Source organism: Diceros bicornis, chromosome 39 (assembly GCF_020826845.1).
Source record: "Diceros bicornis minor isolate mBicDic1 chromosome 39, mDicBic1.mat.cur, whole genome shotgun sequence".
Classification (NCBI taxonomy): domain Eukaryota; kingdom Metazoa; phylum Chordata; class Mammalia; order Perissodactyla; family Rhinocerotidae; genus Diceros; species Diceros bicornis.
In genome coordinates, this window is record NC_080778.1 from 2,299,221 (window position 1) to 2,322,956 (window position 23,736).

General features: G+C 37.8%; 1 protein-coding gene across 1 annotated transcript in view; it reads left to right on the forward strand.

Annotated features, from left to right (window-relative positions):
• Nucleotides 1-20,385, forward strand: part of WDR27 (WD repeat domain 27) — a 90,531-nt gene extending 70,146 nt beyond the window's left edge. Inside the window, exon 24 of the mRNA XM_058533974.1 lies at nucleotides 18,691-20,385. Coding sequence (XP_058389957.1) covers nucleotides 18,691-18,912 — 222 coding nt within the window. The 3' untranslated portion in view covers nucleotides 18,913-20,385. The remainder of the gene's footprint in view (nucleotides 1-18,690) is intronic.
• The last annotated feature ends 3,351 nt before the right edge of the window (nucleotides 20,386-23,736 follow it).

Genomic DNA, 23,736 nt, shown 5'->3' on the forward strand with positions numbered 1-23,736 from the left:
CTGGACTCATTCATGTGGAGACTGTTTAATGTGGCTGCACGTTAGGATTAAGTCTATTCTAGGCTTGACTCCTGGCCAGCGTTGTGAGCCTCTCACACAGTAACAGTATTTTAATAACAATAATGTGTGAGGTATGAAAGGCCCTCATGGGTATTTTAGTGAAGCACGATACTTTAAACGCCAATCACTCATTAATTCATTTCTTTATTCATTTATTAATCATTGCACAAATTGCCTACTCTGTGAAAGACATTGTGTTTCATGCTGTATCTCCTTTGAATTACAAGATAATAACATTAATCTATAAAATACCAGACCGTAGCTACCTAACTGGGAGTGTTCCTCTTAGATCTCTCAGGGAACAACGTGCTTATTTTAATGACATTGCCTCCTCCTCTTCCTCTCCTAACACACATTACACATCAGACATACATATCTAATGGTTGATTTGGAACAGATACTAATATATCCATTTGTCTTTAACATATTTAAAAAGGTCTCCTATTAGTTTCCTAGGGCTGCTGTAACAATTTACCACAAACTTGGCATCTTAAAACAACAGAAATCTATTTTCTCATAGTTCTGGAGGCCAGAAGTGTAAAATCAAGGTGTTGGTAGTGTTGGTTCCTTCTCGAGGAGAATCTGCTCCAGGCCTCTTCTACGCCTGCTGGTGGCCATTCATCCTTGGCGTTCTTTCCCTCCAGTCTCTGCCTCCAACTTCACACAGCCTTTTTCCCTGTGGGTCTCAAATATCCCTCTCCTTTTTCTTATAAGGACACTGGTCACTGGATACCCTATATCCAAGCTGATCTTATGATCCTTAACTTAAGTAAATCTGCAGAGATCCTATTTCCAGATAAGATTACATTCACAGGTACTGGGGGTTAGGACTTGGACGTATAATTTTGGGGAACACAGTTTAACTCACTACTGGTCTATAGGGTTATCTAAACAAAAAAGACATGAAGAAATGTCCAAAAATTCAAGGAAATCATAAAGTTAATTTGGAAAAAATCACTTTACAATTTAACTGTGAGTTAGATTTATTTTTCTAAACTTTTTCTCTTATTCAGTTTAACTGGTGAGAATGGCATTTATGAATATTGAAAACCATTTTATGAAACTTTTAAATAGGAAGAGCTACTCTAAAATTTTACTAGTTCATATCTAACTAAGTATGGTCTATTGACATCTTTCTCATCTGCTATGATAGACACTTGAGTTCATCTTTAAATGAAGTAGTTTGATCATGTGAAAAATGGTTAGAAATGGATATTTTAGATTTTTTTCAAAAACAATGTATTCTAAAACTTGACTACCATGCAGCTAATTAATAATTTGCAAAATTATTAAGGCAACTTAAAATATTAAAATAAGTAACATTTACTTGACAATATGAACTATTTTCAACCATTTTGGATACACCTTTTTTCCAATTTTGAACAAAATCCCTGCTGGCACCACCACCACCGCCACCACCAAGATAATGGTATCTTTGGTTTTCCCTCTAAATTGTTTCTCTGTATCCAGTCATGTACTCAAATTTGCTTACCAATCCAAATATGTCCATCAAATTAAATTCTCTTTTAGAACATCTCATTATGTATAATAGCTTCCTGGCTTTCAGGTAGAATATCAAATCCTTATTTGCTTCAAAGACTTGAGCACTACTTGTATATTATCTAAGAAATTCATGAGATAACATAAGTATGGATCTATTCTTTTAGGAGCCAAATGTAAGTAAACTGTGTACATTGAATTTTCTTGAAATTTTTGATCACTTTCTTTTATTCAACATACGTGTGAATGTAGCTAAAAAATATAATAATTGTAATTAAGAGTATAAAGACACAGAAACATTGAAAGTAGAAAGATGGGAAATGAAGATTATGTGAGAATATTTAAGTATACAATAGACTTTAAGGCTTAAGGCATTACTAGAGATAATGAGGGACACAATAATAATAACAATGCCAATCTATATAGAAAATGTCGTAGTTCTAAATCTGTATGCACCTAATAACACAGGTTCAAAATATATAAAGCAAAAGTAATATAACTCTAAGAAGAAAAAGAAACATCCTCAATCATAATGGAAGACTTTAACAACTTCTTTTAATAGCTAGAAAACAAATTATTGCTGATCATGATGGTTTTCTGTTTAAAATATTCTGCTGGCTCTCCAATATCACATGGAATATAGACCAGTATCTTTTGTGTGGCATACAAGAACCTTCACAATATGTCTCCAACTTGCCTATCAAATTCTGTTTCTATTTCTCCTGTATGTCGTATTTTCTATTCCACTGTGTCATAAAACTTCTGGATATGACAGTCCTTTTTATTAATACAAAAAGATGAGGATGAACTGCAAATATTCTCACAGACAAATAGACCATGCCAGAAAAGTGTGTTTTCTAGACAGATGAAAACTAATAATATATTTGCAAATAAGCTGAAGGAAATTAAGAAAAACAGAAACTTTAACAGAGCAGCTAAAGCATAAACAGAAGAGTTTGGAAATGAAATTCCTTTGAACATGTGAAATGAAAACTGATAAAAGGAAAGCATTAGAAAAAAATTTTCAGAAATAAAGACCAAATTTGAATAAATGTGGTAGAACATAGATACCACAGAGAGCACAATAAGGGAAAAAGAGGATATGAAGGAGAAAAATAAGTAAATAAATCCACATGTGAATAAAGAAAATGATAAAAACATTCAAGATGAAAGGGCAGATATAGAAGTTTGGCAAAAGAGATTCAACCTACATAAAATTGGAGACCATGAAAAAAATTAAAAAAAAAAAAAAACAATTGAACAGAACTAATATTTAAAATTATAATTCAAAAATGATTTTTCAGAAATAACTTAAATCTGTATATTGAAAGTGTACCTGGGAAAATTGACCAGACTGGCCAGCACCAAAATGTGGCTTAGTAAATCTACTTGATTATAATTATTAAAAACAACACCAAAAAATATGGATTATGTATTTGGACTGTGTACGTATGGATTGTGTGCTTTTGTGTATCCATATAAAATCTTCAAAAACTTATAAAAGAAAGAATATCAGATTGGCATAAGACTTCTCTAAACCATCATTTTAAGTTAGAAAACATTGGGAGGAACATATTTAATGTACTCTAAAACAGAAAATTTGTGTCAAGAAATTTTACATCCAGATAAGCTGTCCTTTAAGTATAAAACCAGACACACTATTATGAACATTCTAGAATTGAATGACTAGTGTCACCTTGAATCATTCTTGAAGAAAAAAGCTTCAGAAAACCGTGGTGAGATTGAAGAAACTTCCACAAAAGCTTCAAGAGGAGCAATGAGTATGTTCAACTGTATAACTAAGACTAAAAGATGAGGATGAGGGTGCCAAAATGCTTTGTAAATGTTATCTCTATTACAGTTTAAAAAATAATACAAACATGTGAGATGTGAGAGTATTCTAGAAAGTAGAATAAGTTTCTTGATTTTCTCATAGATAATTGGGAGTAAAAAGCTGTCACTTGAAGCTGACAATACAATTGTACACTCTTAGATTTATTTAAGAGTATAAGTATTAAGATAATTCTAATGACTAAAATTGGATAGTAGTGGGGAAGGACTAGAAAGATCAGATACAGATAAAGCAGTGCTTGGAGGAAAATTTAAAGCACTAAATATTTATACAAAATAAAAGAAGGGAAAAAAAATGAATTAAATATCTAACTTTTTTTCTTTCCTCCCCAAAGCCTCAGTACATAGTTGTCTATTCTAGTTATAGGTCCTACTTGTTCTTCTATGTGAGCCGCTGCCACAGCATGGCTACTGACAGATGAGTGGTGTGGTTCCACATCTGGGAACTGAACCTGGGCCATCAAAGCGGAATGCGCTAAACTTTAACCACTAGGCCATGAAGGCTGGCTCAAATATCTAACTTTTATAAAGCCAGAAAAGGAACAAAAAAATAAATTAGAAGAAAGGAATTGATAGAGATAAAAGCAGACAATAAGTTAGAAAAAAGAAAATTAGTAGAATTAATAAATAAGTGAAAATGCTTGGTTTTTTAAAAAAATATAAGCTACAAAATAAACTTTAGCTAAACCAGATTTTTGAAAAAGAGAAAAAATTCAATAATTAATTAATAAGAAATGGCAAAGAGAAAAAAAAACATGGAACAGAGGAACTTTTGAAAATCATGAGACTGCTTTTCACAGTTTATGCAAATAAGTTTGAAAGTCTACATATAAATGGATAACTTGTAGGAAATGTAATTTATCAAAACTTTCCCAAAAAGAAAAATAAACAGGCCAGTTTTCATAGAAGAAATAAAAAAATTTTCCAAGAATTTCTCTGCAAGAAAGTGTTAGGTCCAGATGACTTGTCAGGGGACTTTACCAAACTTTTAAAGATCAAGTGGTCTCAATGTTTTTTTTTTACTGTTTCAGAAAAATAAGGAAAGCATGCAAGTTATCTTTTTTTTTTTTTTTTTTTTTTTTTTTGTGAGGAGATCAGCCCTGAGCTAACATCCGCCAATCCTCCTCCTTTTTTGCTGAGGAAGACGGCCCTGGGCTAACATCGGTGCCTATCTTCCTCCACTTTATATGGGACGCCGCCACAGCATGGCTTACCAAGCAGTGCATCGGTGCGCGCCCGAGATCCGAACCAGCGAACCCCGGGCCGCTGCAGCGGAGAGCGCGCACTTAACCGCTTGCGCCACCGGGCCGGCCCCATTGAAGTGAATATAACTAATATGAAAGTTTGATAAAATTTCAGAAAAGGGCCCGGCCCAGTGGTGCAAGCAGTTAAGTGCGTGCACTCCTCTGCGGCTGCCAGGGGTTTGTCGGTTCAGATCTTGGGCGTGCACCGACGCACCGCTTGGCAAGCCATGCTGTGGCAGCATCCCATATAAAGTGGAGGAAGATGGGCACGGATGTTAGCCCACGGCCAGTCTTCCTCAGCATAAAAAGAGGAGGATGGGCAGATGTTAGCAGAAGTTTGATGTTCCTCACAAAAAAAAAAAAAAAAAAAAATTCAGAAAAAAGCTACATTTCACTTATGAATATAAATTCAAAAATCTTAAAATAGGAATAAATAGGATCTGACAGCACATTAACAATAATTTATCATTAACCAATGTTCGTAAATTCAAGGATGGTTCAATATGAAGAAATCCATTAATAAATCATTTGACTAACTGAGCATCATTTGACTAACTGATGTAAAAAGAGGAACTCTATGACCATCTTCATATATGCACAAAAGCCATTTCAACAGAATTCCACATTCATTTATGATAAAACACCCTGTAAAGAAGGAATCCATGAATGCTTCTTTCAAATGATAAAACGCTTATCTCTGCTCAAATGCCAGCATCTTATGAGAAAACATTAGAGGCATTCTAGGGTTGGGAACAAAGCAAGAATGCCCATTAATTCCACTACTATTTTATAGACTTTGGAGGCATTTAGCTATGAAATTATGCAAGAGAACGTAGTTAGATTATAATTGAAAAGGAATGGTTAAAACTATCTTAATTCATAGATGATAAGATTGCATATCTGGAAAACCCAAGAGAACTCATGGCCATCATGAACAATAAAATAACTCAGACAAGTATTAATAGTAGGATTTAAATTAATATATGGAATTCAATGGTCTTTATATATAAAAACAATAACCTGTGAGAAGATACCATGAAGAAGAGAATCCATTTAGAAGAGTCTTAAAAAGGATAAAATATTAGGCATGAACTTAACAAGAACTCTGCAAAACCTATATGAAGAAAGCTTTATTTTTTTTCCCAGAAGTGTATACTTGAACAAATGCAAAGTCTTAACTTGTTCTTGGATAGGAAGATTTAATCTCATAAGGAAATCAGTTCTGTGTAGGTAATTTGTAAATTTGACATTGCCTCAACAAAAGTATCGTTAGGTTTCCCTCTAGCTAGACAATTTCATTGTAAAGTTATTTGGAAGAATAAATAAGTAACAATTGTCAAGACACCCTGGAAGAAAGAGTATTATGTTGGGGGAAACTTGCTTTACCAGTTAGTAAAACATTTAGAAAGCATCTCTAATTAAAACAGTGTGGAGTTGGTGCACAAATATAAAGACAGATGCTATTTCCAGCTCTGGCCACTGAAGGTGCTTAGAAGCATTGACATTCCAGCCATCACCCTTAGTATCCTCGTTGTAGTCGCCAAATGCCATTCCCCACTAATGGAAACCAGAGTTCCCTGGATGAATAGCTGGTTTCAGGTCTGTTGCAGAAAGTTTACAGATGAGCCAGGGACATTTTGTGCCAAAAAGAAAGGAAGAGTAATGGAGTCATATAATAAGGCCAAAGGAGGCAACATCAAAGGCTATTGGGCAAAGAAAGCATAGTTGAGCATCGAAAGAATAATGACTGTAATTGATTTTAAAACATTATATATCTAATTTATAATGATTTTAAAATGACATTCCAAAAGGATAACTAAAAACAAAACAAAAACAAACATAAAACAAAACTTCATTAGTCCCTATTCGGAAGAAACTAGGGCACCAATTCCTTACTCAGAAGCATGCCTTTTAAAAGGAAAGAATTAAGCATTTATCTTGCCTTTCCTGTTTGGACTATGTTTAAAGTGAACCAAACACCCTATATGAAGAGGAAAAGTTCTTTTCTAGAGAAGAATTCCAGACAAGTGGGCTGAATGACAATTAGAAAATTACCCTCTTGCAACCTCAAATGAAGTAATTGATTTTGGCAAATGTCATCAGTAGAGGAAATTATCAGAGAAAGATCAATAGTTCCCAGGCAGCTTGAATAGACATTTCTCCAGAGAAGACATAGATGACCACCACCTATGTGAAAAGGTGCTCAGCACCCCTAATCATCAGAGAAATGCAAATCAAAACCACTATGGGATATCACCTCACACCTGTTAGGGTGGCTATGAACAAAGAACCAGAAGACGACAAGTGTTGCTGAGGGTGTGGAGAAAAGGGAGCCCGTGTGCACGGTCGGTGGGATTGTAAACTGGTGCAGTCCCTATGGAAAACAGGGTGGAGGTTCCTCAAAAAATTAAAAATGGAACTACCATATGATCCAGCAATCCCACTCTTGGGTATTAATCCAAAAGAATTGAAATCAGGATCTTGAAGAGATATTTGCACTCCCATGTCGTTGGACATTGTTCACAATAGCCAAGATGTGGAAACAATGCAAATGTTTATTGACGATGAATAAATAAAGAAAATGTGGTCTATACATATGCTGGAATGTTATTTAGCCTTAAAAAAAGAAGGAAATCCTGCCATTTGCGACCACATGGATGAACCTGGAGGACATTATGCTAAGTGAAATATGCCAGTCACAGGAGGACAAATACTGTATGATTCCAGTTAAATGAGGAATCTAAAATCATCACAGTCATAGAAGCAGAGAGTAGAATGGTGGTTGCCAGGGGCTGAGGGGAGGGGGAAATGGGGAGGCGTTGGTCACAGGGTCCAGAGTTTTAGTTATGCAGGATGAGTAAGTCTAGAGCTCTGTGGTACATTATTGTGCCTGTAGTTAACAATACTGTATCATACACTTAAACATTTGTTAGAAACGTAGATCCCATGTTAAATGTTCTCACTACAATTAAAAAAAGGTTGATGGGAAACTCTCCCAGAGAGCATCGTGCTATCACAACCTAAACCTTCTGGCCAGCATTAGCATCAGTAAGTGGAGACAGTTTAGACACTGTGTTCATTCCTGATGCCATTGTGTGTACAGATCCCACTAATATTCATCATAAAGTATTCTTGTAAAAAGAAGTTGAACCTGAACCTAACTGGTTCTTTCTAGGTAATCTCTGTCCTACAGCAAATATGTAGGATAATGGAATAAGTTGAAAAACATCACAAGAAAGCAAACAGACAAATCTGAATATGGAACATTCTTCAGGACACAGAGCCAGGTTCTTCAACAAGTCTATGGCATGAAAAGAAGAAAGGCAAGGAGGGAAAGAATTGCTCCAAAAGAGAGAGAAAGAGAGAGAGATATAACAACAATATATGGATCTTATTTGGATCCTGATTTACTCAAAATAACTATAAAAAGACATTCGAGAACATTGGGAAATTGTTATGACTGGGTATTAAATATTAAGGAATTGTTTTTATTTTAGTTGGATGTAAAAATGGCTGTAAAGTTATGTTTAAAATATCCATATTTTTAGAGATCCTTACAAAATACATAGGACATCATCTTGGCAATTTGCTTCAAAAGACTTCATACTTTTTCAACTACAAAAACTGAAAAGAAAAAGAAAAGAAAAAAGCTATGGCGTTTGAAGCAAGTATAGCAAAATCTTGATAATGTTGTATTTGGTTTATGTTTTTATGAGGCTCGTTTTATAATTCTCCGTACTTTTGCATGTGTTTGAAATTTTTCAAAATAAAAAGCCAAGCACAGATACAGTTGGAAACAGAACTGGACACAGGGGCTCTTTACTTGACCGTTGCACGAGCCCCTCCCCTTTGCCGCGCGCCTCCTGGAGGACAGTGGCTGTGTGCTGGAGTGAGAGCTCTCTCTGGTCAGAGAAAGGCTGTGTTTGCATCCTGGTTCTGCTCTGCGAATTTGGAAATCACTGTTCTCTGACCTTTGGTGTTTTCCTCTGTAGCAGTGCACTGTGAGATGTCTACTGTATGGGTGAAGTGAAATAATATATGTTTGTAGCTACATTTAATAAATATTGCTTGAATCTTACCATATAGAAAGCTATTGTCACACTGCAATGACTTTATCAGGATAATGCCAAAGTTACGCGTTGATAAGTTACTCTTGCCAGATCCCTCTGCCCTGATCTGCACTATGTGATCATATTTTCAAAGAAATCAAAATAAATGAATGACAAGTGTATACTAAAAGATGACTAGTTATATAATTGACTGCAGGTTCAAAGATGCTGAAAAAGACCAGGTTGTTATTAGAAAGAAAGTTGATAAAGATTTATTTCAAGACTATTCAAGCTGCTGCAGCCCTAGGTATATGATACTGGTGGTTAGACCAGTGGTCAGTGCCATACAGTGATCTATTGTGCTCTGTCTTTTCGAGAGGAAGTGGCAGGGAGAGGGGCAGAGTGTATCCTGGAGTTTGCCGTCGTCCCATTGCAGACCTTGATGGAGGTTGATCAGAGAAAGAGAGTGTGTCTATGTCCAAACCTGCTGGAGGACCCAGAACAATGCCATTAACATCCAGTTGTCCATTGGTAGTGGCCAAATGACTTGGTGTGCCAAAATCAGTGATTTTCTACTGGAGTCTTTGCTTGCTACAGGAAGTAGGCAATGTTTCTTAATGTAAGGCTCTGTGTTAAATCATGAACATTTTGGTCTTCTGATAAAAGTTTATTTTTCTATGAACTAAAAATTCAATGATCTGAAGAAATGTACACAGTTCTGAGAAATGTCATTTCTGGAAATATTTTAAAAAGTAAGTGACCATAATATGATGGTTGATCCCTCTGTGGACAATTTCGCTACTATTATGAAGTTTCAGAAATACAGAATTAACTTCTCTTTGCAATTCTTTTTCCCATTTCTTCTGTGGTGATAATTCTAGTACAGGGAAATGAAGGACACGTGTTAGAACTCTGTGAGACAAAAAATTAAAGAAACTTCATCTTTGCAGATACGGTTCAATAGAATTACAAAATAGTCGTAATGAATTGGTCTAGTCCTGTTTGCTAAACATCCATCTTTTTCATTAGTACATTCAGTCCCTTACAAGTTTTGTGAAAATATTTTTGAACAGTAAAGCATTATTCCAGCTCTTGTGTGGTTTGTGCCACATCCTCATCTTTTGCTTGAAAAAATATTACCCACTTCTTGCCCCCTTCTCAGGGCTTATTTATTTAGTTTTGGAGTAAGATTTACTTTATACAGGTTTTATTTTGAGTTTCCTTTGTTTCTTAGTACATTTTGGCTACAGCTTATTTCTCTTCAATGGGGAGAAGTTGCTTCATGAATCAAACAACTGTTGTTACCTCCAGTTAAAACATTTTGTTCCCAACATGGATTGTAATGAAATTGAACCATTTGTAAAGTTATTCTTTACTTTTCAACCATATCGTATGAGATACATCTTGTCCTTTGGATTGGTCATTGCCACTGGCTCATGACAAGTGCGTGTCTAATAAGATATTTCTGATATTTGGGACTGCAGACTGCTGTTTTCATGTTTAAAGTTTGTCATGACCATAAAGATTCATTTGACTCAAGAACCTTCTCCACGAAAAGATGTGTTTCACTTACTAACATTTTTGTATAGAAAATAAAAGCCTGTTTTCTTAAATAACTCTTACCTAGACTTCTTTCACAATATTATGGTGTCATTTTGTGTGTGTTTCGAGATTTCATGCAAGTACCAGCCAGTGTTAAGTCCTACTTAGAATTAGGTAAAAACATAACGAATCTCAGGAAGGACTTTTCAACAAGTGATAATGATAGAATGGAAGCTGATTTGAACGGAAAAAAAACCCTCAAACTCTAAACACTGCCTCTAATTTTTTTTTTTTGATTTTTATTGATATTTTAATGGTTTCTAACATTGTGAAATTTTGGGTTGTACATTTTTGTTTGTCCATCACCCCATATATGACTCCCTTCACCCCTTGTGCCCACCCCCCACCCCCACTTCCCGGGTAACCACAGTCCAGTTTTCTCTGTCCATGTGTTGGTTTATATTCCACATATGAGTGAGATCATACAGTGTTTGTCTTTCTCTTTCTGGCTTATTTCACTTAACATAATACGCTCCAGGCCCATCCATGTTGTTGCAAATGGGACGATTTTGTCTTTTTTTATGGCTGAGTAGTATTCCATTGTATATATATACCACATTTTCTTAATCCAATCGTCAGTCGAGGGACACTTAGGTTGCTTCCACTTCTTGGCTATGGTGAATAATGCTGCAATGAACATAGGGGTGCATAAGCCTCTTTGGATTGTTGATTTCAGGTGCGTTGGATAGATTCCCAGTAGTGGGATGGCTGGATCATAGGGCATCTCTATTTTTAATTCTTTGAGGAATCTCCATACCGTTTTCCATAGAGGCTGCACCAATTTGCATTCCCACCAGCTGTGTATGAGGGTTCCTGTTTCTCCACATCCTCTCCAACATTTGTTGTTTTTTGTCTTGGTGATTATAGCCATTCTAACGGGCGTGAGGTGGTATCTTAGTGTTGTTTTGATTTGCATTTCCCTGATGATTAGTGATGTTGAGCATCTTTTCATGTGCCTATTGGCCATCTGTATATCTTCCTTGGAGAAGTGTCTGTTCATTTCCTCTGCCCATTTTTTGATCGGGTTGTTTGTTTTTTTGTTGTTCAATTGTGTGAGTTCTTTATATATTATGGAGATCAACCCCTTGTCAGATGTATGTTTTGCAAATATTCTCTCCCAGCTGGTTGGTTGTTTGTTCATCTTGATTCTGATTTCATTTGTCTTATAAAAGCTCTTTAGTCTGATAAAGTCCCACTTGTTTATTTTTTCTTTAGTTTCCCTAGTCTGGGTAGGCATGTCATCCGAAAAGATTCCTTTAAACCCAATGTCAAATAGTGTGTTGCCTATATTTTCTTCTATGAGTTTTATAGTTTCAGGTCTCACCTTCAGGTCTTTGATCCATTTTGAGTTAATTTTTGTGAATGGCGATAGCACATGGTCCACTTTCATTCTTTTGCATGTGGATGTCCAGTTTTCCCAACACCGTTTATTGAAGAGACTTTCCTTTCTCCATTGCATGTCCTTAGCACCTTTGTCGAAAATTAGCTGTCCGTATATGTGTGGTTTTATTTCTGGGCTTTCAGTTCTGTTCCATTGATCTGTGTGTCTGTTTTTGTACCAGTACCATGCTGTTTTGATTACTATTGCTTTGTAGTATGTTTTGAAGTCAGGAATTGTGATGCCTCCTGCTTTGTTCTTTTTCTTTAGGATTTCTTTAGCTATTCGGGGTCTTTTGTTGCCCCATATAAATTTTAGTATTCTTTTTTCTATTTCTGTGAAGAATGTCATTGAGATTCTGATTGGGATTGCATTGAATCTGTAGATTGCTTTAGGTAATATAGACATTTTAACTATGTTTATTCTTCCAATCCACGTGCATGGGATATCTTTCCATTTCTTTATGTCATCGTAGATTTCCCTCAATAATGTCTTGTAGTTCTCATTGTATAGGTCCTTCACCTCCTTGGTAAGATTTATTCCTAGGTATTTTATTCTTTTTGATGCAATTGTAAATGGTATTATCTTTTTGAGCTCTCTTTCTGTTAGTTCATTATTAGCATATAGAAATGCAACTGATTTTTGTAGATTGATTTTGTACCCTGCAACTTTGCTGTAGTTGTTGATTGTTTCTAACAGTTTTCCAACAGATTCTTTAGGGTTTTCTATATATACAATCATGTCATCTGCAAATAGTGAGAGTTTCACTTCTTCGTTACCTATTTGGATTCCTTTTATTCCTTTTTCTTGCCTAATTGCTCTGGCCAAAACCTCCAGTACTATGTTGAACAGGAGTGGTGAGAGTGGGCAGCCCTGCCTCGTTCCTGTTCTCAGAGGAATGGCTTTCAGTCTTTCCCCGTTGAGTATGATGTTAGCTGTGGGTTTGTCATATATGGCCTTTATTATGTTGAGGTACTTTCCTTCTATTCCCATTTTATTGAGAGTTTTTATCATAAATGGATGTTGTATCTTGTCAAATGCCTTCTCTGCGTCTATTGAGACGATCATGTGGTTTTTATTCTTTGTTTTGTTGATGTGATGTATCACGTTGATTGATTTGCGGATGTTGAACCATCCCTGCGTCTCTGGTATAAATCCCACTTGATCATGGTGTATGATCTTTTTAATATATTGTTGTATTCGGTTTGCCAATATTTTGTTGAGGATTTTTGCATCAATGTTCATCAGCGATATTGGCCTGTAATTTTCTTTCTTTGTATTGTCTTTGTCTGGTTTCGGTATCAGGGTGATGTTGGCCTCATAGAATGATTCAGGAAGTGTTCCATCTTCCTCTATTTTTTGGAATAGTTTGAGGAGGATGGGTATTAAATCTTCTTTGAATGTTTGGTAAAATTCACTGGAGAAGCCATCTGGTCCTGGACTTTTATTTTTTGGGAGGTTTTTGATTACTATTTCAATCTCTTTACTTGTGATTGGTCTATTCAGATTCTCCATTTCTTCTTGGTTCAATTTTGGGAGGTTGTATAAGTCTAAGAATTTATCCATTTCTTCTAGATTGTCCAATTTGTTGGCATATAATTTCTCATAGTATTCTCTTATAATCCTCTGTATTTCCATGGTATCCGTTGTAATTTCTCCTCTTTCATTTCTAATTTTGTTTACTTGAGCCTTTTCTCTTTTTTTCTTAGTTAGCCTGGCTAAGGGTTTGTCTATTTTGTTTATCTTCTCGAAGAACCAACTCTTTGTTTCATTAATCCTTTCTACTGTTTTTTTGGTCTCAATATCGTTTATTTCTGCTCTGATTTTTATTATTTCTCTCCTTCTGCTGGCTTTGGGCTCTGTTTGTTCTTCTTTTTCTAGTTCTGTTAGGTGTAATTTAAGGTTGCCTATTAGGGCTTTTTCTTGTTTGTTAAGGTGGGCTTGTATCGCTATGAGTTTCCCTCTCAGGACCGCTTTTGCTGCGTCCCATATGGTTTGATATGGCATGTTATCATTTTCGTTTGTTTCCAGATAGTTTTTGATTTCTCCTTTAATTTCATCAATGATCCATTGGTTGTTCAGTAGCATGTTGTTTAATCTCCACATTTTTGTCACTTTCCCAGTTTTTTTTTCCTGGTTCATTTCCAGTTTCATAGCCTTATGGTCTGAAAAGATGCTTGTTATGATTTCAATCTTCTTAAATTTATTGAGGCTTGCTTTGTTTCCCAACATATGGTCTATCCTAGAGAATGTTCCATGCGCGCTTGAGAAGAATGTGTAGTCAGCTGTTTTTGGGTGGAGTGCTCTGTATATGTCTACTAGGTCCATCTCGTCCAGTTTTTCATTTAAGTCTAATATTTCTTTATTAACTTTTTGTCTGGATGATCTATCCATTGCTGTAAGTGGGGTGTTAAGATCCCCTACTATTATTGTGTTGTTGTTGATTTCTCCTTTTAGGTTTGTTAATAGTTGTTTTATGTACATTGGTGCTCCTATGTTGGGTGCATATATATTTATAAGTGATATGTCTTCTTGATGGAGTGTCCCTTTTATCATTATATATTTCCCTTCTTTGTCTTTCTTAACCTGTTTTATCTTGAAGTCTACTTTGTCTGATATGAGTATGGCAACACCTGCTTTCTTTTGTTTGCCGTTAGCTTGGAGTATTGTCTTCCATCCTTTCACTCTGAGCCTGTGCTTGTCTTTAGTGCTAAGATGTGTTTCCTGAAGGCAGCATATTGTTGGGTCTTGCTTTTTAATCCATCCTGCCACTCTGTATCTTTTGATTGGAGAGTTCAATCCATTTACATTTAGGGTAATTATTGAAATATGAGGGTTGAATGTTGCTGTTTTGTCACTTATTTTCTGGTTCTTTTGCATTTCCTTTGTTTCTTGTCCCATTTGTTTTGGACTGCCAATTCAGTTTGGTTGTTCTGTCTTATGATTCTTCTAGTTTTCTCTTTGTTTATCATATGTGGTTTTAATTTGATTATTTGTTTAGTGGTTACCTTGAGGTTTGGGCGAAAAATCTTCTGTATGAGATAGTCCATTATCTGATAGCCTCCTATTTCCTTATGCTAAGTCAATTCAGTCACTTTCCTCTTCCCCTTCTAAGTTGCTCTTGTTATACCTTATTCTATCTTGTGTTGTGGCTGTGTGTTTACAGTGATGAGGTTAAATTTATTTTTGGTGAATTTCTTCCTTTGATCTTTGAGTTTAGTATTTAAGTGGTTGCTAACCTATTCCGGTAAAGATCTACTATTTCTCTGATTTTGTCTACCTACTTTTCTCCTTACTCCAAGCTTTGTGTTCCCTTTCTCTTCTTGTTTTCAGGCCTGAGGGCCTTCTTGAGTATTTCTTGTAGTGGCGGTCTCGTGGCCATGAACTCCCTTAGCTTTTGTTTATCTGGGAGAGTTACTATTTCTCCATCATATTTGAAGGATATTTTTGCTGGATAGAGTATTCTTGGCTGAAAGTTTTTGTCTTTTAGTATTTTGAATATATCATTCCAGTCTCTTCTAGCCTGAAAAGTTTCTGTTGAGAAATCCGCTGAGAGCCTGATGGGAGTTCCTTTGTACGTTATTTTTTGTTTTTGTCTAGCTGCCCTTAATATTGTTTCTTTGTCGTTGACCCTGGCTAGCCTTACCACTAGGTGTCGTGGTGAAGGCCTTTGTCTGTTAATATATATAGGAGTCCTGTTGGCTTCGCTTACTGGTATTTCCTGCTCCTTCCCCAGATTTGGGAAATTTTCAGCTATTATTTCCTTGAATAGGCTCTCTGTTCCTCTTTCCCTCTCCTCTCCCTCAGGAATACCTATAATTCTTATGTTACATTTTCTAATAGAGTCCGATATTTCTCGGAGTCTTTCTTCATTTCTTTTTAGTCTTAGTTCTCTCTCTTCTTCCATCTGGAGTATATCTGTATTCCTATCCTCTAAAGTACTAATTCTTTCCTCCATATTGTCAGCTCTGTTCTTTAAAGATTCCAGATTCTCCTTTATCTCCTCCATTGTGTTCTTCATCTCCATCAGCCCTGATAGGTTTTTCTTTATGATTTCAATATCTTTTGTGAAGAAACTCCTAATCTCATTTAATTGTTTGTCTGTGTTGTCTCGTATTTCGTTGAGTGTTTTTATGATAGCTATTTTGAAATCTCTGTCATTTGGTTTATGGATTTCTGTGTCTTCGGGGTTGATTTCTGGGTGCTTGTCATTTTGTTTCTGGTCTGGTGATTTCATATATTTTTGCATTGTGGTTCCTGTGTTGGTTTTGATTTTCCTCATCCTGGAAGTCTCTGGTTGCAATTTCCACCTGCCGCCACTGTGTGGTGGTAAAGGGCTGTGTAGTCTAAGCCCCCTGCGCTCTGCCCCAGTTTTTCTGCTGCGATCCGCAGTTTTGTTTTGTTTTGTTTTGTTTTGTTTCTTTTCCCCACTGCGATCCACGGGTCCAGTCCAGTTTATTCAGGTCTGCCTCGGACCGCTAGATCTGGTCGAGCTGCAGACTCCGGGTTGCGGGGAGGGGGGAGCTCTCTCTTTTGCCCTCTGGGTCCCTGACGTGTGAGGCTTCTCGTTTGCCCCTCTTTATCCGCTCTCTGGGTTGCTCAGATGTTGATGGTAGCCCTGTGGCTCCTCTGAGCCTTCTGTGCGGGAGTTTCCCACTGGCTGAGAGCGCCCGAAGAGCTACAGTTTCCCGCCGAGGGCCGCCCCTCCCCCCTCTCTGGGAGCCGCGTGGACCGGATCGCTGATCTGATGGGGAGGGAGCGGAGTTCTCCTTACCTCTCCCCACTTCCTCCGGGGGCCCAGCACGTTCCGCTCTCAGATGTGCGGCAGTGTGGATCCCTCCGCTCCAGCTTTTGACTGTCTGGGATTCCGTTGTTGGTCTGTGGCTGTTACTTTTGTTGTATTTTGTGGGGGAAGAATTCACGGGAAAGCTCACTCCGCCATGATGCTGACGTCACTCCAACACTGCCTCTAATTTTCAGACCTTCTTTTCACCTGTCAGCCTCAACAGTTGTCTGTCTGTACTTAACTTTGCTCCTTGGTCTGTCAGGGAGGAAAGAGGAAGCAGCTTCCTCGGCACCTGTGTCTTCCGCCCGTCGTCCCTGACTTGTCTGGGACCCTGTTGCATCAGAAAACTTTCTCTCTCATTCCTTCAGTCTCAATCCGTTTTCCATTAGCCTATAAACAAGTTCCCTGGGGTCTAAAAATATCAGTTTAAGCCTTTGCCTTGCACATAACTTCCCTTTATAATCGGATGTCTGTCACATGTTACACTGAAGCTGCTTCCTAGCAAGTTACAAGGTCCGCCCAGTTACCTAAGCTCCTGGCTCTTTTCTCTGCCCATTTCTTATTTCTGGGACTCCTTTGCTCCCACAGCTTCTCTTTCTCATGGTTCTCTTTCTACATCTGTGTATTTGTTCTCTGACATTCCTTCCTCTTCTCACGTCTTCTGTAGTAAATTCAACCCACTGTCATGGTTTGAGTGACTCCTCCATATCACAAGTCAAACAGATGTCGCCGTCTCTGATGCTGGCCTCGTCCTGCTTCCTGAATGTGTAACAGCTGCAGGCCTGGTTGTCACCTTAAACACATTTCTCGCCGCACCTGCTTCTCGGAGCATCGCGTCACTTCTCAGTAGGTTCTGGTGGTTTTCAGTGCCTCCGAGCTGCATTGTGGAGACGTCAACGGTGATTAGAAACCTGTTTCTCCTTTCTTATTATTAACTTCTATGTTTGATAACTGGAAATAATAGATGCAAAGAGGTATGGTCATTATAATTTCCCTTATCCACTTAATCTACACAGCAGACAAGAGGACAGTCTTGAATCCTGAGAAACCCTCCAAAATTAATTATAGCATTGTTCATTGGCAGTCCTGAAGAGAAAATGGTGAAGTGACCAAGATAGTTCTGAAACACATGTGAGACCAGAGGGATTTTGAAGATGCCCTGAGTCCTTCATGAATGGGCGTTGTCTTTGGCAGCCTAGCAAAATAGAAAGCAAGAGTTTAGAGTCAGAAAACCAGTTTAGAATCTCAGTATCGACATTTGATGGCCATCCTAGTAACTTACTCTCTACATGTCATGGTTTCCTCAATAAAAATATGGGGATATTAATAATTTCAAGTGGGCATACTTCGACCAGTTGTGATTTCTGTGACAGTTGTGAAGTGTTGTGTAGACCACAATGTACAGTCTAGCCTGTGGTTCTCAAAGTGGGGTCCCCTGGGCCAATAAAGGAATCACCTTTGAGGTCTTGCAATGTGGCATCTATCTCTCTTTATTCCCAGCAGAGTTCAGAAAATACTTCTTTGCACATTTTGTTACTTAATAATTAGTATGGTTCTCTCTTGTCTTATATCACATCAGAGTGGTACCCTGATTCCAGATCTTGTCCCTAAATGAAGTATTTGATGACAATTCTAAAGAGATATATAGATATGTGTATATATGTATATGTCTATATACGTATATCTAGATATCTTTTTATATAATAACATTAGAGAGGAATGTATATTTTTTATTTTTAATTTTATCAACAGCTGTAGAAAAAATTCTAAATATTTGAATTGCTCAAATTCCAAGTTGATTAGTAGGAAGCAAAGTATAGACAGCTATCTCTCAAGTTTATGGGAAAGGACAATAAAACATCACCTTTTCACTCGATTTGTGACTTCCAGATAAGGTTGCAATACAAAATCTGTACTCCTTCCTTAGAATTAGTCATCAAATATAAGCATATATTTAAAACTGTTCACAATGTTTTGTGAAGGCTTATGATAGGCCAGAAAGTATTATATAAATTCATTAAGATGATAAAAATTCTAATAGAGAAAAGAGGAGAAATGTGTATTTCCTAAATTTCATTCTATGACCTAGATGGCATTTTGTCCATTATATCATTGCTGCTGTGACACTTGGTTAGCCGTAGAGTATCCTTCTACTTTGCATCATCGGTAATTGATTATTGACTCTCTCAGCATAGAACCCCTGTCTGTTTTGTCTTTCAGGCATATGTGTATGAAATGGGCTCCAGCACTTTTTCTCATAGGCTCGCGGGACACACGGACACAGTCACGGGAGTGACCTTCAGCCGGTCTGCCCCGCAGGTACAGTCTTCCTGTGTAGATACCTCTGGTGCCTATAGGTCTCACATCATATTTTTTGTGTCTGTCAGACTTTATTTTAGTGAAATTTTGTTATATTTCAGATTACATGCCGATTTTCATTGAGTCTACCTAGGGAGGCAAACTTAGGAAATAGACCTTTACTGGAGAGAAAGGGAAATCTAGAGTGTTTTCTTTTACAATAGAGGTATTTGTCTTCAGTGCTGACGCACATCTGCTCTCACTGAAATATGGAAAAATGTGGAAATACCCATGGACAAAGATGGGAATATGTAGCACGGATATGGACACTGTTGTTCAGATTAAAGGAAGAAAGGGAGAGAACATGTAAGAATGGGATTTTGCAAATTCTCACAAAAAGGATTTGCGTGGAGAAAGAGGACTATACAATTTAAAGAAACTTTCTTTTTTTTTCGTGAGCAAGATCAGCCCTGAGCTAACATCTGATGCCAATCCTCCTCTTTTTGCTGAGGAAGATTGGCCCTGAGCTAACATCTGTGCCCATCTTCCTCCACTTTATATGGGAGGCCGCCACAGCATGGCTTGACAAGCGGTGCGTTGGTGCGGACCTGGGATCCGAACCAGCGGACCCAGGGCCGCCACAGCGGAGCACGTGCACTTAACCGCTTGCGCCACCTGGCCAGCCCCTAAAGAAACTTTCTGAATTAGGAGAAAAGATGAAAAAAATGACGTCAGCTGAAAATCACTCATACGGAAAAGTGAATGGTCTTGTATTAAAATACAGAGGGATGTGCTTTGTAAAAAATGTAAAAAATATGAATATTAATGAAACGAGTATTTGGGAATATCGATTTCATTTTGTCCCCTTAAGTTTGAAGCTTTGATTCAGCGACTAATGTTATTGTGTAATTGTGTGCTTTCCCCCTACCTCTGTGTGTGTGTGTATGTGTGTGTGTGTGTGTGGTCAGTGGGACATACTGTGGATGCTGTTTTGTTGATCCGCTCTTTTTCACTGATGGTGGGTTGTTGCAATCCAGGGCGTGTTATGGTGTCTGGCACGTAGTTTACCTTCCATTTGTATTGAATGTTGAAAAAATGAATAAACAAAGCTTGTCATGTCACTGACTAGCTCCCATCAGTGTCACTTGAAGTCTTCATGACACCTCCTTCCATCGTTGACCCTAATTTAGCTTTTTGGGCCACTCCCAATGGGTATTGAGGTTTAAATTTTTCTCCCCTGTTATAAACAATATTGAGATATACATTTGATTATGCTTCACTTATCCCAAAAATGAGGTCATGCAACATATACTGTAGTGTACCTGCTTTTCCTAATTAGTAATATGTGTTGCCATTACCTATTCTGAATCTTTTTAGTGTATTTTTTGAAATTATTTGATTCCTTTTTGAATCCTTTGAATAACACATTGCCAGTGAGACTGAGGAGTGGTCATGAATGAGAGTCAGAAGATAAGAGCAAAGTTAAGGACCAGTAAGGTGTGTGGTGGGAAACTGGGTGTAGTGATTTGTAAGTGAAATATTGAAAATATCTTTTAGCAAAACTGAACTGAGCTTTTTTGAATACTTGAAAATTTTCAATTAGAAAATATTTTATAGATCTCTATTGCCATTGAGATTATTTTAATGAATAAAATAAGCAAATATGGCCTAAAATATAGTTATGAGAAAGGAAGTTGGGAAAAAGGAGCAAGCTGTACCTTCATGAACGTTGATTCTCGATGGGGTGCCGTTGAAGAAGGGGCAGTGTGAGAAGTCGGGTTTCCAGTTCATCTCGGGGAACCAGATGCCACATAGCACAGGAGTGACATTTGCAAATGTTAATACATTCTGCCACCCTTTATTTTTGTAAAATTGTTGTTAAACTGTAGGAATGATGATAAAATAATCCAGTGCTGATTGTCCTTGTATATAGAAATTTCTAACAAAAAGTCTCATTGTTCCAAAAGTTTTACAGTAGGTGTTTTTTCTGATCATGGGTATCACATAGAGTTCTGTGAAATAGCAATATTTCTTCAATAACAGACCCAAGATATGTTTAAAAACCTTTGTTTTTTGGTACCATATTTATTTGATTTTAAGACAACATGTTCTCCCTTCACTAACATTTCTGAAATTGGAATGAACCTTGGAATCCTCAGGCCTCCTTTTTAAAGTGGTGTGTTCTTCTTCTGTTTTATTAAACCATGTGCATCTTACACCTAATGTTGCTTAAAATTGTGTCCATAGAACAAAATACCCAACTCAAGCTTTTGTTTTAAAAACATCTATTAAATGGTGCATCAAAACAATAATTCAGAATTTTTATTTGGAGAAAAAGACCTGTCTGAATTCCACTGCAGGCGTATTGACATGTAAAATGCATGCTTAGGCACAGAGGCTGGCTTTGCGTACACTGGGAGAACAGGCGATCGGAGCCCACAAATCTGGGTCTCTCTCTTACCAGCAGAGAGGAGGTGCAGATCGTTGACTTCAACAGCCCCAGGTTTCTGCATCTCTGGATGATGATACTTACCTCCTAGTAGGGGAAGGAGGGTAAAACATGTACCAAGTGTTGGGTTTGTGGTGAGCACCTTGTAAATGTTCCCTTTTCTCCACAAGAGGAGACAAAATGAGTAATACCGTAGGTATCATACCATAGGTAAAAGTTACGCCTAACCGATTAGTGGGATAGGTACATGGAGTTCTCATTCCTCTGAATCTAGCAGATTTAACACTTCAGGTGAAATGGCTGCCCTCTCTCCTCCATCCTCTTCCTCACTTTCTTATGATTTTTCTTCATCTCATGAATTTTAAGTGACTTCCCTGGATTTTAATACATGCTTGTACAAATAAGCTATTATCCTTCAAGCCCTGTATTTCCTGGTTGTGTGGTCAACCCTAGCCCCTCCATGGTGGATGGTTATACTGGGTCATGGCTAGTTGTGCTGGGTCTTGGCTGGTTGTGCTGGGTCATGGCTGGTTGTGCTGGTTGTGCTGAGTCATGGCTGGTTGTTCTGGGTCATAGCTGGTTGTTCTGGGTCTTGGCTGGTTGTGCCGAGTCATGGCCGGTTGTGCCGGGTCATGGCCGGTAGTGCCGGGTCTTGGCTGGTTGTGCCGGGTCATGGCTGGTTGTGCCGGGTCATGGCTGGTTGTGCCGGGTCGTGGTTGGTTGTGCCGGGTCTTGGCTGGTTGTGCTGGGTCATGGCTGGTTGTGCTGCTTGGCTGCTCAGGACTGTGTGGGCTGGACTGTGAGGATGCACTGGGGAGAGGAAACTCACATGTGCTGTATACTTACTGAGTGCTGGGTGCCCCGCCATGCTCTCTAAATTTGTGACTTCATTTAACACAGTGTTCATGAAAATCCAGCAAAGTAGGCATTAATTTCTCCATTTCATGGCTGGGAAGGTGACATGGAGCTTACATGACTTAGTTTAGGAGCTCTGATTCACGGTGGCTAGTATGGTGCAGAAGAGACGGTAGCTGACTTTATTTCAGGAACATGGCATAACTTTGGGAAAGGCCGGAGACAGATTCCTTAACTAGTTTTTTTTAATAAATTGTAATTGAGAGGCATAATATCCCCTTTCAAAAATTAAAGTTTTGAGCTCCTCAGAATAAGGTACTAGATATGGCTTAAAAAGTAGTGTTTCTCATCACTATTATTGCTCAATTGTCAAAATAAGACTTGTGAGTCTTTTGGAAGAAAATTATACTTGTACTAATGAAATTATTCTAACAATGCATGTGGCTAAGAGAAGAGCCCTGAATATAAGCGAGGAATCCTAATAGCTCACTGGGGAGTACAGCCTCCACGGATGGCTCAGAGTCTGAGAGACTATTACAATGCTCCTCCGTGTCCTGCCAGGAAATGCAGCTGTGCGCCACATGGGCCTGGGCAAGTGTGGCTTCAAATGGTATGTTGTCAACTGGGCTTATTGGACATGCAGAGGGCGTTTGTATATCTGTCATAAGATAGATCCATTTAGATATTTAACTGTAGGGTGGGAACACAAATTCAAGAAGCTTCGTAGTTAAATGGTCCTGGCTGAGATTGTAGCCAAGCAAGACCTTTGTTTCTAGCAAAAGACATGTGATGTATTTCAACCCAGTGGTGCAAAAGAGGAAAGAAGACTGATGTAAACTGATGCATTCCTGGGTTTGAAATGTGGGCTAGAGGAGGGGATCTTCTATTCATGTGAGAAGTTCAGGAAAAAAGGTTAGGAAAATTGTAGGTTACCATTGAGGAAAGATGCTCCACATGAAGACAAAAATAGACAAAATTTGTTGGAATGTATAACAAAGAGTCACAATATAACTTGACCTTATGTTATCAAATTTATCTTTTTTTTTTTTGGTGAGGAAAATTAGCCCTGAGCTAACATTTGTTGCCAGTCTTCCTCTTTTTGCTGAGAAAGATTGGTCCTGGGCTAACATCCATGCCCATCTTCCTCTACTTTGTATGTGGGATGCCTGCCACAGCATGGCCTCATGAGCAGTGCATGGGTCCGTGCCCGGGATCCGAACCTGCAAGCCCCGGGCCACTGAAGTGGAGTGTGTGAACTTAACCACTATGCCACTGGGCCGGCCCCTTATGTTATAAAATTTATCTTATATTAATATCCCAATCATCAATTTTATCATGTGTCAATTATAAAATAATTAATGAAATAAGAGCATTCATGTAAGACAATATAAAAGCTCTTTCTTATTGATAGTGGGTGTTTACGCTTTATTTTTTCCATTTTCCATTTCTGTGTCATGTGGGATTTATTATAGAAAGTTTTGCTTTGGTCTTTCCAGCTATACTGGGTTGCATTTAGGCCATGTCAGTAATGTTACCCTAGGACACAAAGTAGATACGTGGGAGATCGCCAATAGTTTATGTAAAGACATAATATACAAATGAAGGCAGATATATGCTTTCAGAGTCCAGTGTTCATGGCATGGTTTAGGCTGCAACACAAAATA